Below are 13688 nucleotides of genomic sequence, written 5' to 3'. Positions count from 1 at the left end.
GCATAGGAAACCCATAGCAAATGGGACTGTTATGCGGATCACGGCAGTATTATGCTGTAGTAAAACATCATTAAAAAAATTGTGTTGACGTCGGTTTGAATATTGATTCTAATTCAAGAAAAATCAACTTATTGTGGACCTTGTAATCATAATTTGTCACCCTATCTAATAAGATCAATAAGGAAACTTCAATATCTTATAAGAGAAACACCGAAACGATACATACAAATATTCTATTTGATTCCATCAAATTACACAAATAGGCCAAAACATCATTAAACAAATATTTATGTTCAAATACTCCTGCGCTGATATGCAATTTTCATTTTGCACTCTATTATCACAGTCATGTCACCTAGAGACTAGAAGAAAATTTCTTTTTAGTCACTAGGTGACGTGACCGTGAGAAAAGGGCCTCCTGATCTAATTAAAATTGCAGTATATGGCGACACCTTTCACATGAACGTAGATACATAATACTCTTCTACCAGCTAATGGCCTTTTCGGTTACACACAGCCATTCATATGGCCAACTGTAACGATTGGTTTACTGAAATAAGTTTCAGAGTATTTATACGTAACATTTCTAAACATCTAAGCAGCATCGATGAATTTTCGTTTCGTGGTTAATACAAAGTTGGAACACCTGAATGCTTAAGTATCATTAATGTAGGCCAATTGCATCTCAATGATTTGCTGTTTTAGTTGCAGCTTATCTTTTAATGATTTTTCAACAGCGGCATTGTGACGTCGTTGTTCTTCTAGTTCTGACTTTTTGGATTCATCGATGCTGCTTAAAGTTTTGTATATTCTTCTGACATTGTATCCGAAATCATCCATTCTGTTATTGATCGCTGTCAAAGTAGATACCACGGTTTGGTGGTGTTTTTTTTGTTCATTGATCTGTTCTTCGAGCAGATCGATCGCTGTTCTTTTGGATTTCTTGGGTTTTGGAAGACTCCGGATGACATCATCGTCCGAATCAGCGATGCGATTGTTCAAGTCGCTGATCACATCAAGTGTCTCGTTGCTCTGTCCAGATGCATCTATTGTGTGATCATCTTCCCGAAATTCGCATGACGGTGTACCAAACGAGATTGCATGCTGTACACCTTCAACAGTTGCTCGTAGTCCAGTCAAACAAACTGCTTGTTCTTCTAAGTCCGACAACTCAATCAGTTTGTTTGGTCCGCCGCCAGTAGCCCGCAACTCCTTGACATTGTGCGCGAGCTTTTTCTTAAGATTTGATTTGTAATCAAACCATACCTAAAATGTATAATTATGTAAAATAAATCGTTAGGTTAGGAAAAACCAATGATATTCTTAATTTGCATATAAAAATAGCAATCGATCCATCTTTCAGAAATTTTGTCAGGCGTTTAATTTTACATGTGCACTTATTTAGCAAAGTATCAAAAATGTGTACTGTTTTAATTATTGTTCCAGAAGAGAAGTATTTCGGTAGATTTAGGAATATCTGAACAATTTATGAGGTATGTCAGCGGAAGAAAGAATAGAAATATGAAAGTGATTATTTTGTTTCGAATGATGACAATCAACATTTGAAAAACTGTCGCAAACATCGCACTTTTCCACAATAAACTTACCTTTTTCCAGCCTGTTGAATCTTTAATAGGCGGTCCCATACTGTTTAACTCAGTCGCAAGAGTACTCCAGAAAGGAGCCACATTCCCTTTGGAGAATCCTTTTGCCACATCCGGCCTTGTCTCCAGAAGCGCTATCATTCGTGAGAACTGCCGTTTAGATGTGCTTTTCGTTTTTGCTGATTCCCTGTAAAATATCATAATACGATTAGTTCCTATATTAGATTTTTTTTATTTGTAAAAAACTACCCGAACGAAAATTTGTTACTTACATTTTAAATCCGCAACCAAACAATCTCGGATCCACATACGAGTGAAAACTCCGTTCGAACGTAATAGAAAATTACGTTGACGTTTGAATCGAGCGATGTTCGAAAAACGGATTCATTCGATCGAAACCGATAATGCAAATTGGTCGATTCGATCGTAATGATTCGAAACGTCGTAATCAAGAATAAGGGTGTGTATGTCTGGACGACGCATAAAAATCTGGAAGAATCCAGATAAATCTGGAAGGTTGGCACCCCTGCTTACTATAAATATCTTTGAAGAAGAATGTCATAATAATCGCAATTCGATAATAGAGCGTTTTGTAACGTTCCGTTTGTGGATTTATCAACTATACAAAAAAGGGAAAATAAGCCTGATAGTCGTTCAATGGCACTGTAGAGGTTCGGCGAATCAATTAAAATATGCATTCATCACGTTCTTGTTAACTTGCTGATTTTTGTAAGCAATATAAGAAATGAGAAAAGGTAAATATATAAAAACAAATATTTTTCACTCCTATTATTGTAATATTTTTCCTGCCAATAACAATACTCCCCTTGCGAGCACGCATGAGGGCATAGCAAAAGAAGTATGTTTGTTTACTTTGCACGATAGGTAGCCGGTGACATGTTCGATTGGTAGATTTTGCTTCATTCTGTGCGAGCCTTTAAATAAGTAAACAACGCCTTTAGGATAGGCAATGTTCGATTGGATTCGTATTTTGACAGCTAAACGCGAATCTAATCAACCCAAAATCCAAAAGAGTCTCCGTAGTTCTCTTTCTAGAGTTTTTATAGCCATGACGTATCCAAACGAACATGGAATTTGACGTATACAAGTAATGGTCCCTACCATAGTAAGGAAGTTTTTAAAAAATTAAAATCAACTGATCTGTCCGGTTACCCCGGCTGAACTAAAATTTTATTCTTAGCTTTATTTTACAGAGGCCTGGCTAACCTAACAAAAGTCCCTACTCAGCAAATTCTCACTCCAGACGGTTCCCACGTTGGTTAAGGTGTCCAGTTCTTATCGCTGACCCATGCTATGCCACATGCGCATGCTCTAAGCGGGATAGCGACTGTTCCAGCTGTTGTTGTTGTTGCGCCAGGTGTAGGGTTCGTACCTGGGCCTCGGCTAGACTGTTCATAACTTACACAATAGAAATACGTCAAATCTTGAGCGTTTTTCCAAAACGTCGTATCTGCAATGAGTTACTCTCTTTGTTTACTTTCTCTTCTGTTAATAATTCGGTCACTTTAACATTTATCCCTCAACTCTTTGCATAATATGCTAATTTAAACCACCGTCTTTCGATCTGTACTGTAAAATAAGTGAAAAGTGTCATAGTGACACCGTAAAAATCGAAAGAGAAAGTAAACAAAGAGACTAACTCATTGCAGATATGACGTTTTGAAAAAACGCTCAAGAAATTTCATGTTCGTTTGGATACGTCATGGCCTCTTGGCCACACTCTAACTAGAGTGCTCTACTTTTGACTCAATCTTGTCCCGGTCAAAAAAATTGCGGACGAACATGCCTGGTCAAAAAAATGCGGACGAACATGGTCAGGCGATTTAAACAGTTTGACGTTTAACTCAACTCGCCTGTGCTAATTGCCCCTAGGAACAAATGCAATTTGCGAATGCGATTTAAAGGCAATTTCAATACTTAGACAAATTTTCTGGCGGCTGAAATGGACTTGGTTGTTTTTTGCGTTTTTCAAACATGGCGGTTCATGTTTGGCTTAAGCTTAAAATTGTTTTGACATTAAAAATGTCTTACTCCACTATCTGGGGCTAGGTGTCATTCTAAAATCTAAACTATCTCCCATGTAACGAAACTATGTAAGGTTTGCACGCTTATAACTCCGATATTACTTGATGGATTTTAATCATTCATACACCAACCGATTCAGAAACACCTAACTTAAATATTGGTAATAATTTAATATCTCCCCAATAAAAGTAGACTTTTGGAAATTGATAAAATTAAAAAGTTCACGAAAACGGGAAAATTACCATTCGTGAGGCAGATTTCTCAGACACAGCCGTCCATAGAGGGCACCTTATTGGCTCAATCACACACGAAAAGTCATAAATAGAAGCGACGCATGTCCGTTTAAATCAGTTGTTGCTCTTATCCCATGCGAGCAACATCGTCTCCGGGCGATGCAATAAGCGCTATCGATTTTCGGCAACGTTGGCATTTGCACACACTCGCACCTAAGTGACTAAACCATATACGGTTAGTTTATAAATAGAGGTGACGCGTACACGTTTGAATCAGTTTTTTTCTTTTGTAGAACGGGTAAGATCATGGCACTACAATAAGCGGTAGACGCTATGCATTTTCGGCAGCGGTGGCCGTGTGCGGATTTTTCGGGTACCAGCACGGTGTCACAGAATGATTTGCAAAGTGGGTGGACGGGGTGGTTTGGATTTAATTCAATACGGTGTGTGCTGCTTAAGAGTGTTGCGTTTGAAAAAAATATATTTATTTGTTATGCATGCGTGTGCGTTGTAACTTGTTAATCCATGTTTACGGCGCTTTGTAGCTGCGTAGGGTAAAGAGCCTATTGGTTTTCATATGTTTCATATTTCGGTTATATGTTTTTTTATCAGTAAGGCATCTGACAACGTGCTTCCGTAGTTAATGCACTGTTCAGCAGCGTAATATTTTATGTAGGAGAGTGCACTCAGGTTTTTACGCGTTTTTTTTGCGCAGTATTTTTTACGCGGATTTTGAAATTTACGCGGTTTTCATTTACGCATTTTTTTAAATTAACGTGGTTTTCATTTACGCGGCCTGTATTCCCTGCGTAAAAAAAACTTGAGTGTAATTGCATCGGAAACAATCACATTCCCAGGAGAACTTTTTGTTTTCTAATTTCCAGCCTGTTTTTACTAGATGGATCAGCAAAATAATGCCAATCAGCTAGTGAGATACTTGATTAATTGTAATAATAGATTACCGTTAAATGACCTTCAATAAATTATGTTTTAATGGGGAGGGTGTATAGCAAATTGTAACATATGAAAACAGGAGAGTGAGCAAGAACGTGAGTCGATATGTGTGATAGATAAAATTCATTTGCACGCTCTTGAAAAAAGCTACATTTTTAATGTCGCCGTGGTCGTGTCCTGTACACAACCCTTTAATTTTTTTGAACAATTGGTGTGTTCTCACTTGTATTTTGTTTGTCTACACTCAAAAAAAAAGTATGCCTATTGATTTTACACATAGATTTTTGCAATTAACGGAGGCATATAGACACTATTTGCTGGCACATAAACCTAATGTGTGTATTTACAAGAAATATTAATCTTACATTTACATTTCATAACTATTAGGAACATAAAACCCCATTCTATAACAATATGCACATATAACTTATGTGTGCATACATAGTTTATACAGTTGACACATAGAAGGTATGTGTGCGCGAGATAACAATAGCATTTCTTCTTCATATGAATTTTAAGCGGTTTAAAGCAAATAGAATTAACGTTTGGATTTTTTTCAGTGTAGTGCACTTCATTTAGCCAACGAATGTAGAAAATTGTGTGTGTCAGTATAGTAGAATAAGATATCTGACATAAAGTCTTAATGAACGTCAGATTGTGATAAGTTAGTATATGTGAGTAGATAATGAATCCGAAAATAAGTATTATTTTTATTTTCATATTAGGCAATTAAGGGCGATTAAATGGCGCGTTCCGTGGGCGATTTACGGGCGGGTTGTGCGGCAAAAAAATGACGGCAGCAAATCGTCCAAATGTTGCATTTGAAATAGCAAATTGCTGGCAATTAGGGGGCTATTTCAAATGCAACATTTGGGCGATTTGCCGCTGTCATTTGTTTGCCGCAAACGATATCATAAGCCTCTTTTTTGTCATTTTATCAGTGAGAGAATCGAAGCCCCGAAAACATTCGACAATTTGTATTTCAAATCACAATTTCATTGAAACTTTAGAACAGTAACTAGTCGGGTCTCTGAGATCCCTTGTCATTTTGTGGGTTAAAGCCGTAACTCCGGAAACGGATTCAAATCGACATAAAATTCAATAACAGCCGAATTTTTTTCGACATAACATAAAATCTAGTCGTTTCATGCATTTTGGAGATATTTGGCATCGAAAGTACGAATTAGATCTCTGAAACATGTAGTCCTCTTAAGAAAAAAATAAATTGTTCCGGCTTATGTGGGAGTTTCATATGTGACCGGAAGGTTCGGTCTATATTTCCGGAACCATTTAACCGATCCGTACAAAATTTTATAGACATCTATGGAGATTATATACCTTGCATTTGGGATTAAGTTTGTAAAGATCGTTCCGACCATCCCCGCTAAACTGATGTGAGTTTGTTAATTTTTTACACTTCCGGACTTGTCTATGATGGTCAATGCGGTCGACGGCCGTCTGTGACCTAGAATTGCTAATGCAAGTTGTTTGACACAAAGATATATTCATTTTAGCGAAATTTTTACCTTTTTGCCTTCATCGAGGTATCATTTTGAATCGGAATTTTCTATGTGACCGCATGCCACAACCCGCAACACCGGAACCGTAAGTCGGATCAGAATTAAATTTAATAGCAGTTTACGAGGTAGCAAAAGCTTTTATTCTTTATTGAGAGGGAAAAGCCCGCGGGAGTGGATTCTCAACACTCCCTCTCCCGTAGGCACAAAACCTCCATCTTTTCAAAGTACCAACAGTTAACAAAACTAAATGATACAAAAATTAACACTAAAACACTGCTTAAATTTAACACTTCTTAAACATTAGTTTACTAATACAGTACATTCATAACATTTATAAAGAGCTTAGGCTAACTCTTTTAAGAACGAGACAGGACGCGCGAAAACAATTTCTTAAGAGCAGAGCGAGACAAATTGAAATCAAACACGTTATAACATTGATTAAAGACTCTACACATACTATTGACGGGTTCGTTCTTACCATAATTAGTACGACACAGGAAGTCGAACAAAAGAGTAGGAACGAAGACTACGTCGACGAATGTCGATGTTGAGAAGACGGAGCAAAACAGAACAGTCAATGCGAGACAGTAACAAGTCGGAAACGCTTTGGCTACATCGCGACGCAAAGACAGCGTTTCGAGGCCAATGAGGTTACAACGATCTTCGTATTTAGGAAGGTTGTGAGGGTGGCTCCAAGGTAGGGGACGCAGTGCAAAGCGCACAAATTTACGCTGAATGGATTCGATGCGTTGAATACTGTTCTGGTAAAAAGGAGCCCACACGACTGCACCATACTCAAGTGTAGAACGAACCAGCGAGCAGTACAACGATTTTAAACACTGCACGTTAGTGAAATGCTTAGTAACTCTGAAAATAAATCCTAAACTTCGTGACGCCTTTGATGAAATATAAGCAATGTGGTCCTTAAAAGTAATCTTGGAATCGAGAAGAACCCCCAAATCTTTAACTGTTGTTTCCCTTCTCAACGAGGTTTCATGTATCTTATAATCAAAATTTATGACGGCATGTTTTCGAGCAAACGTTATCACTGAGCACTTCGAAGCATTTAAATCCATCCTGTTAGTTGTGCACCAATTAGTGAACGTGTCTAACTGAGATTGCAGAAACAAAGCATCGGAGTGATTTTTAACTACGTAGAATAATTTGTAATCGTCTGCATAAGACACCTTGAAGCACTCAATCAATAAATCCAAATCGTTTAGGTACAAAAGGAAAATATAAGGCCCCAAGTGACTCCCTTGAGGTACGCCGGACGTAACGTTAAAGAATGGAGATATATGATTCCCAATTTTAACAGCTTTCATTTAAGTTTGGTTTAATCGTTCAAGCCATCTCCGAGAAACCGATGTAATTATTATTCACGGATACTTCCGCCTGGGCTTCCGGATCCGTCGATGGTGGTCAATGTGGCCAAAGAGACTTTGAATGACTGTTAGTGACATAGAACTACAAATCCAAGCAGTTGTGGTCACATTTTTGAAAAAAAAATCACCTTTATACATGAATCGCTGTATCCGTTGAAATCGGGGTTTTCTGCCGTACTCATCATCCTGTAATTCAGGAACTAGAAGTCCAATCTACACAAAATTCAATAGCAACCGATGACAACGTTGTACCTTTCATTTAAGATTAAGTTTGTGATAATCGGTTCAGAAAATTCCGAGAAACCGATGTGGACAAATTATAACAAGATTTTCTATGTAACCGTACTCCTCAACTCGAAACTCCAGAACCGGAAATCGGAATTAAATCAAATTGAATAGCAGTCGATGGGAACCTTGTACCTTCCATTCGCGACTAAGTTTGTGAAAATCGGTTTAGCCATCTCCGAGAAAACGATGTGGACATTTGTTTTAATATATCCGCACATACACACACAGACATTTTCCGATCTCGACGAACTGAGTTGAATGGTATATGACACTCGACCCTCCGGGCATCGGTTAGAAAGTCGGTTTTTGTAGCAATTGCATAACCTTTCTATATGAGAAAGACAAAAAGGCAGAATGTTGAAATTGCAGAAATACAAAAAAATCTACAGCTTGAAAAAAATTTAATCACTTTTTTATGATGTCTTCCGTTTTAATCCCACTATTTTATGAAAACTGCAAAAATGCACTTTTATATCACAGATACGTATTTCGACCACGACTTTCAGCCTTCATCAGTGTTTGTATCAATATGCAAAAGACATCAAAAAAGAAAAGTGTTTAATATAACATTCCGCTAAGTCGCCCGAAAACAGTGCATTTTAGTGTTTAGTTTGAAAAAAATTGATCAACGAAAATTTAACATGGGTTATGGTTGGATTTTACGCTATGTTAGTTTCGAAAAAAATCATAAAAGCTAAATGGGCTCTGCTTTATTTCGTATGTAGCTTGTTGCACAAAATATATATTCTTCACATTCACCGCAGAGTGTAATTACACTACAGAGTGTAATGTTGTGGTAGAGCATTTAGGTGTTTTTTTCGCATTTGTGAACAGTTTTGTTGATTTAGTGGGGGGGTAGTACTTCACATCCTTGAATATCCATAAAAAATTAAAAAGCACAGCCACTCTCGCTGTGTAGGATATCAGAGGGAACTTTGCTCTGCTCTATAGTAAATCCATGTAAAAATAAAAAAATGGAGCAAATAGCAAAACATGGATCAAATTGCAAATAAGGGTTATGGTTGGATTTTACGCTATGCTGGTTTCGAAAAAAATCATGAAAGCTAAATAGGCTCTGCTTTATTTCTTATGTAGCTTGTATCACAAAATATATATTCTTCACATTCACCGCAGAGTGTAATTACACTCCAGAGTGTAATGTTGTGGTAGAGCATTTAGGTATCATACTATGTTGCGTTTCGGCTTCGCCTCTCCAGAAACCGACACTAACGTATTGTCGGAATAGATTAGCGCCGGCTTGACGCAAATCCCTTAAAACTAAAACACACTATGTGTTTCAATCAAACGACTGATCAAACGTGATGTCTCGTTCGAGCAGAAGTTCTGTTTATGCCGATGAGACACAAGTGAAGCCGAAACTTGTCTTGGCTTAGCAGGCCTATGCGAAAGCACTATGCTATATTTCACCCTAAGGAGGAAAATTTGGTAAAAACCAAAATTTCTCACTAGGGTGAAAATTTGTTGGTAAAAACCAGTCTTTGTACAGGAGGGCACAAATCCTTATTTCATACTATGTTGCGTTTCGGCTTCGCCTCTTCAGAAACCGACACTAACGTATTGTCGGAATAGATTAGCGCCGGCTTGACGCAAATCCCTTAAAACTAAAACACACTATGTGTTTCAATCAAACGACTGATCAAACGTGATGTCTCGTTCGAGCAGAAGTTCTGTTTATGCCGATGAGACACAAGTGAAGCCGAAACTTGTCTTGGCTTAGCAGGCCTATGCGAAAGCACTATGCTATATTTCACCCTAAGGAGGAAAATTTGGTAAAAACCAAAATTTCTCACTAGGGTGAAAATTTGTTGGTAAAAACCAGTCTTTGTACAGGAGGGCACAAATCCTTATTTCATACTATGTTGCGTTTCGGCTTCGCCTCTTCAGAAACCGACACTAACGTATTGTCGGAATAGATTAGCGCCGGCTTGACGCAAATCCCTTAAAACTAAAACACACTATGTGTTTCAATCAAACGACTGATCAAACGTGATGTCTCGTTCGAGCAGAAGTTCTGTTTATGCCGATGAGACACAAGTGAAGCCGAAACTTGTCTTGGCTTAGCAGGCCTATGCGAAAGCACTATGCTATATTTCACCCTAAGGAGGAAAATTTGGTAAAAACCAAAATTTCTCACTAGGGTGAAAATTTGTTGGTAAAAACCAGTCTTTGTACAGGAGCACTCAAAAAAAAGTAAACGTTATGCCTATTGATTTTACACATAGATTTTTGCAATTAACGGAGGCATATAGACACTATTTGCTGGCACATAAACCTAATGTGTGTATTCACAAGAAATATTAATCTTACATTCACATTTCATAACTATTAGGCACATAAAACCCCATTCTATAATAATATGCACATATAACTTATGTGTGTGCATACATAGTTTATACAGTTGACACATAGAAGGTATGTGTGCGCGTGATAACAATAGCATTTCTTCTTCATATGAATTTTAAGCGGTTTGAAGCAAATAGAATTAACGTTTGGATTTCTTTCAGTGAGGGCACAAATCCTTATTTCATACTATTTAGGTATTTTTTTCGCATTTGTGAACAGTTTTGTTGATTTAGTGGGGGGTAGTACTTCACATCCTTGAATATCCATAAAAAATTAAAAAGCACAGGCACTCTCGCTGTGAAGGATAACCCGAGCGAACTTTGATCTGCTCTACAGTAAACAAACACGGGGCGTGAAATCAAATTGCAGTGTCTTTCGAGAATCTTTGTGAGGAGCATATAATCCGTTGATCCATTGAAGTGATGGTCGTGTGGGGCAAACTAAATCTGAAACCAAATGGCGGTGAACTCTTTTTAAATATATTGGCCAAAACTGTGTGCTAGACGATTTATAAAATGAAGCTGAGAGTTCCTGATGAATAAAAAATTGCAAAATAATCCACTGGATTTTTCTGGGCGAAATCCGAATTACCTGAACTAAGACCCGGAATTCGCCTCCAAAAACCGGTGTGGCAAAAGAAGGTTGAGAAGTTTTTTTTGTTTCTAATAATTACTTTCGATAATAATCCAGCAGTTGCGAAGACAGGAAATTCAATAAATCAAAAAATCGATTTCATATTGACGAAATTTGAAGACAACCTCATGTCTTCTAATCTAATTTTTTTACCCCTAGCAAGTCTGATCTTATTTTTTTCGATTATAGGAATGTTAACCTTAGGGCCATTCGCTTCTTCATTCAGGTTCGAAAATTTTCTTTAAAATATTCGTACATGGTAGTCGATGTTCCTACTACGCTATGCCCGCCCTGGTCTGATCTTCTGATTGGATACAAATATATATTTGATATCAAATATGCAGTAGTTTATAATTTTCGCTATTCTAGTTACATCATACACAAGATATTGATTTTTTTGTTGAAAGTATTGGCCAGAATTTTAGTTTCTGTTAATAATCCGGACCCCCTTCAAAACTCCGGGCCCGGGGAAAACACCCCGCCCCCACCCTCTCGGCGGCCCTGGGTTTCCCCATCGGGTCGAATAGAAGATAGATGGATTGGGTTGATGTTTAGTTTCACTTTTTTGTTATACCTTGTTATAAATCGGTAATTTCGGAGCAACAAAGCGCACTGTATGTATGTAATATTTATTTTAATTATTATATTTGCACTACCTTCATTCATTATCTATATTACATATTAAAACTGCATTAGGAAAAATAGTTAGGAGGACTCGTTTAATGTACATACATAGGTTTAGAACATCAGTTCAGAAAAGGCAAACAGGGTTCCATTTAGGATTCTCTTTCACAAATCTACTTTTAACATAATGCGGATGGATCATATTACAGATTTTAGAAAATATTATCATAAATAGTAGTTTCAAATTCTAAAATTCTAATTATTAAATAAGGCGCGATTGAAGTACATGAATAGTAAATATAAATTTATAGTAACAAAAAAGGATTCAGTTTCTGATATTGTTAGGGAGTGTAAAAACTTCATACGTTCCTTAAAATACGCTTCTTTGCGCAAGCTGTTGTAATAATGCACAAACGAATAAATACATCCTGTTAACGGTACTATATATCTCAAGGCTAATTTTGTTACGGATGTAATAACCGCTAGACTCTACAAAACATTTTGAAAGTTCAAAAGAAACAAACAATGCCACCGGCAGCTTATCTTTGCTGCTTTTGCTGAATAAGGTTTTCCCACTGTGCTATCAATTTATGAGACGATGGAGCTTCTTCCGGAGCAAGGTCGCATAGTTGGGCCAGGGACATAGCCGGGCGCATACCTGACGCACAACGTGGCCGATTCTCAAACTGCGGCGATGGCGTTTCCCTGTGGAAAGGATTTTTAGTATATGTGCTTAGTTCTTAATTGTTGAACGGTGATACCTACCTTGGTGAAAGACTAGAATTTGTCAGTGCTTCGCACAGTTCGCCGATAGATTTGGTGGGTCGCAGTTTTCGCGATAGTGGATAAACGATACCTTCCGTGATATCTTCATCAGACAGGTCTTCGCCGGAGTCACTGATGGAGTAGAAATATTGTAATAGTATTAATACAAATGGTTGATTGTCAGCAAACTAACCTTTCATAGCATAGCTCCAACAGGTTGCACTGCGATACAACTCGATTTTGTTTGCGTAAGCGCTTGAGCTCACTTTCTCTGTTCTTTAAGTCCCGCAGCTCTTTTTGGATTTTCTCCTCTACTGGAATGTAGCCACGCCGGATGGGTTTGCCATTGGAGTCTCGCTCGATTACCGGTGGCGTTGAGATAGCTGTTGGGGGCAGCAAAATGTGTGACCGATTCAGCTCTATGGGTGACTGTGAAAAAATAACATGCATATTTAGCGTTTTCTTGGGCGATCATTTTATATGAGTTCAGATTAATAGCTCACCACGTGCTGTTCTATTTTGATAATGTGATTGCTGCTAGTGTTGCTTATACCGTTGTTACCAGGCGTGGACTGTAGTTTATTAAGTTTACCACGAGACGCAATGAACTTTTGCATTATACCACGTTGATTCGGATTCGGATTAAATCGCCTGTTTGGAGAAATTTGAAAAAGCTGCGGTGTGGAACGGGCACGGGTCAGTGCTTTCATCTGGGGCAGTAATAATTGGCGATTTCCGTTAGCGAGGGCGTCGTGTGCCGTAGTTACATTTAGCTGACTATTTGCTGCTTCAATTTTATCTTTTAGATTGGACACCGACGGCGAATGGATTGGACTAGGAGAAAGAGATAGTCCGGAATCATCCGAGTTCGCTGATGAAAGACAATAGTCGGAGGAATCGTTTAGCCGGTGTCCCTGTCGTAGTTCCTGCTCACGTCTAGCCACTTCATTAATTTCCTCCTGTATTCGTTTCAGTGGATCTTCGGTCTGGAATTAGAGATCAAAATATTTTTTAGAATAATAGTACCGATGTATTATTTATGTATTTATTTTATTTCCGCCTGTCCTTTTTTACGCAATAGCTACATTAGACTTCTCCACATTTTTGAAAATTTTGAAAATTTACATGGGTCACCCCAAATTCTGGTTCTAGGTGTAAATTCGTAAGCTTTCGCCAAAAATGACTTCATTTGGATATGATTACGAGGTGTCTCCAATCAAAAATCATGTTTTTACTATGTTTCCATTACACTCTGGTTTAATAGGCCCTATA

General features: G+C 37.9%; 2 protein-coding genes across 2 annotated transcripts in view; both read right to left on the bottom strand.

Moving 5' to 3' along the window:
- Nucleotides 1-654: 654 nt before the first annotated feature.
- Nucleotides 655-1745, bottom strand: LOC131687371 (uncharacterized). The gene is made up of 2 exons (XM_058971453.1): nt 1608-1745; nt 655-1266 (listed from the first exon to the last, which is right to left on the bottom strand). Exons 1-2 carry the CDS (start codon nt 1743-1745, stop codon nt 655-657), a joined length of 750 nt encoding a protein of 249 aa, XP_058827436.1.
- A 9937-nt stretch (nt 1746-11682) lies between these two features.
- Nucleotides 11683-13688, bottom strand: part of LOC131691967 (uncharacterized) — an 88929-nt gene continuing 86923 nt past the window's right edge. Inside the window, exons 3-6 of the mRNA XM_058978772.1 lie at nt 12920-13402; nt 12610-12845; nt 12417-12548; nt 11683-12356 (exon numbers count right to left, since the gene is read on the bottom strand). Of these exons, the coding sequence (XP_058834755.1) occupies nt 12191-12356; nt 12417-12548; nt 12610-12845; nt 12920-13402 (1017 nt within the window). The 3' untranslated portion in view covers nt 11683-12190. The remainder of the gene's footprint in view (nt 12357-12416; nt 12549-12609; nt 12846-12919; nt 13403-13688) is intronic.

The sequence above is a fragment of the Topomyia yanbarensis genome, chromosome 3 (genome assembly GCF_030247195.1).
Source record: "Topomyia yanbarensis strain Yona2022 chromosome 3, ASM3024719v1, whole genome shotgun sequence".
In the NCBI taxonomy this organism is placed as follows: Eukaryota; Metazoa; Arthropoda; class Insecta; order Diptera; family Culicidae; genus Topomyia; species Topomyia yanbarensis.
This window is presented reverse-complemented; position numbering and strand designations above follow the sequence as displayed.

Bases quoted from the DNA above. Each gene is read 5' to 3' on its own strand.
- LOC131687371 (XM_058971453.1), bottom strand. From the start codon at position 1,745: ATGATAGCGCTTCTGGAGACAAGGCCGGATGTGGCAAAAGGATTCTCC. The intron at 1,267-1,607 runs GTAAGTTTATTG...TATACATTTTAG, and splicing joins ATTCAACAGGCTGGAAAAAG to GTATGGTTTGATTACAAATC.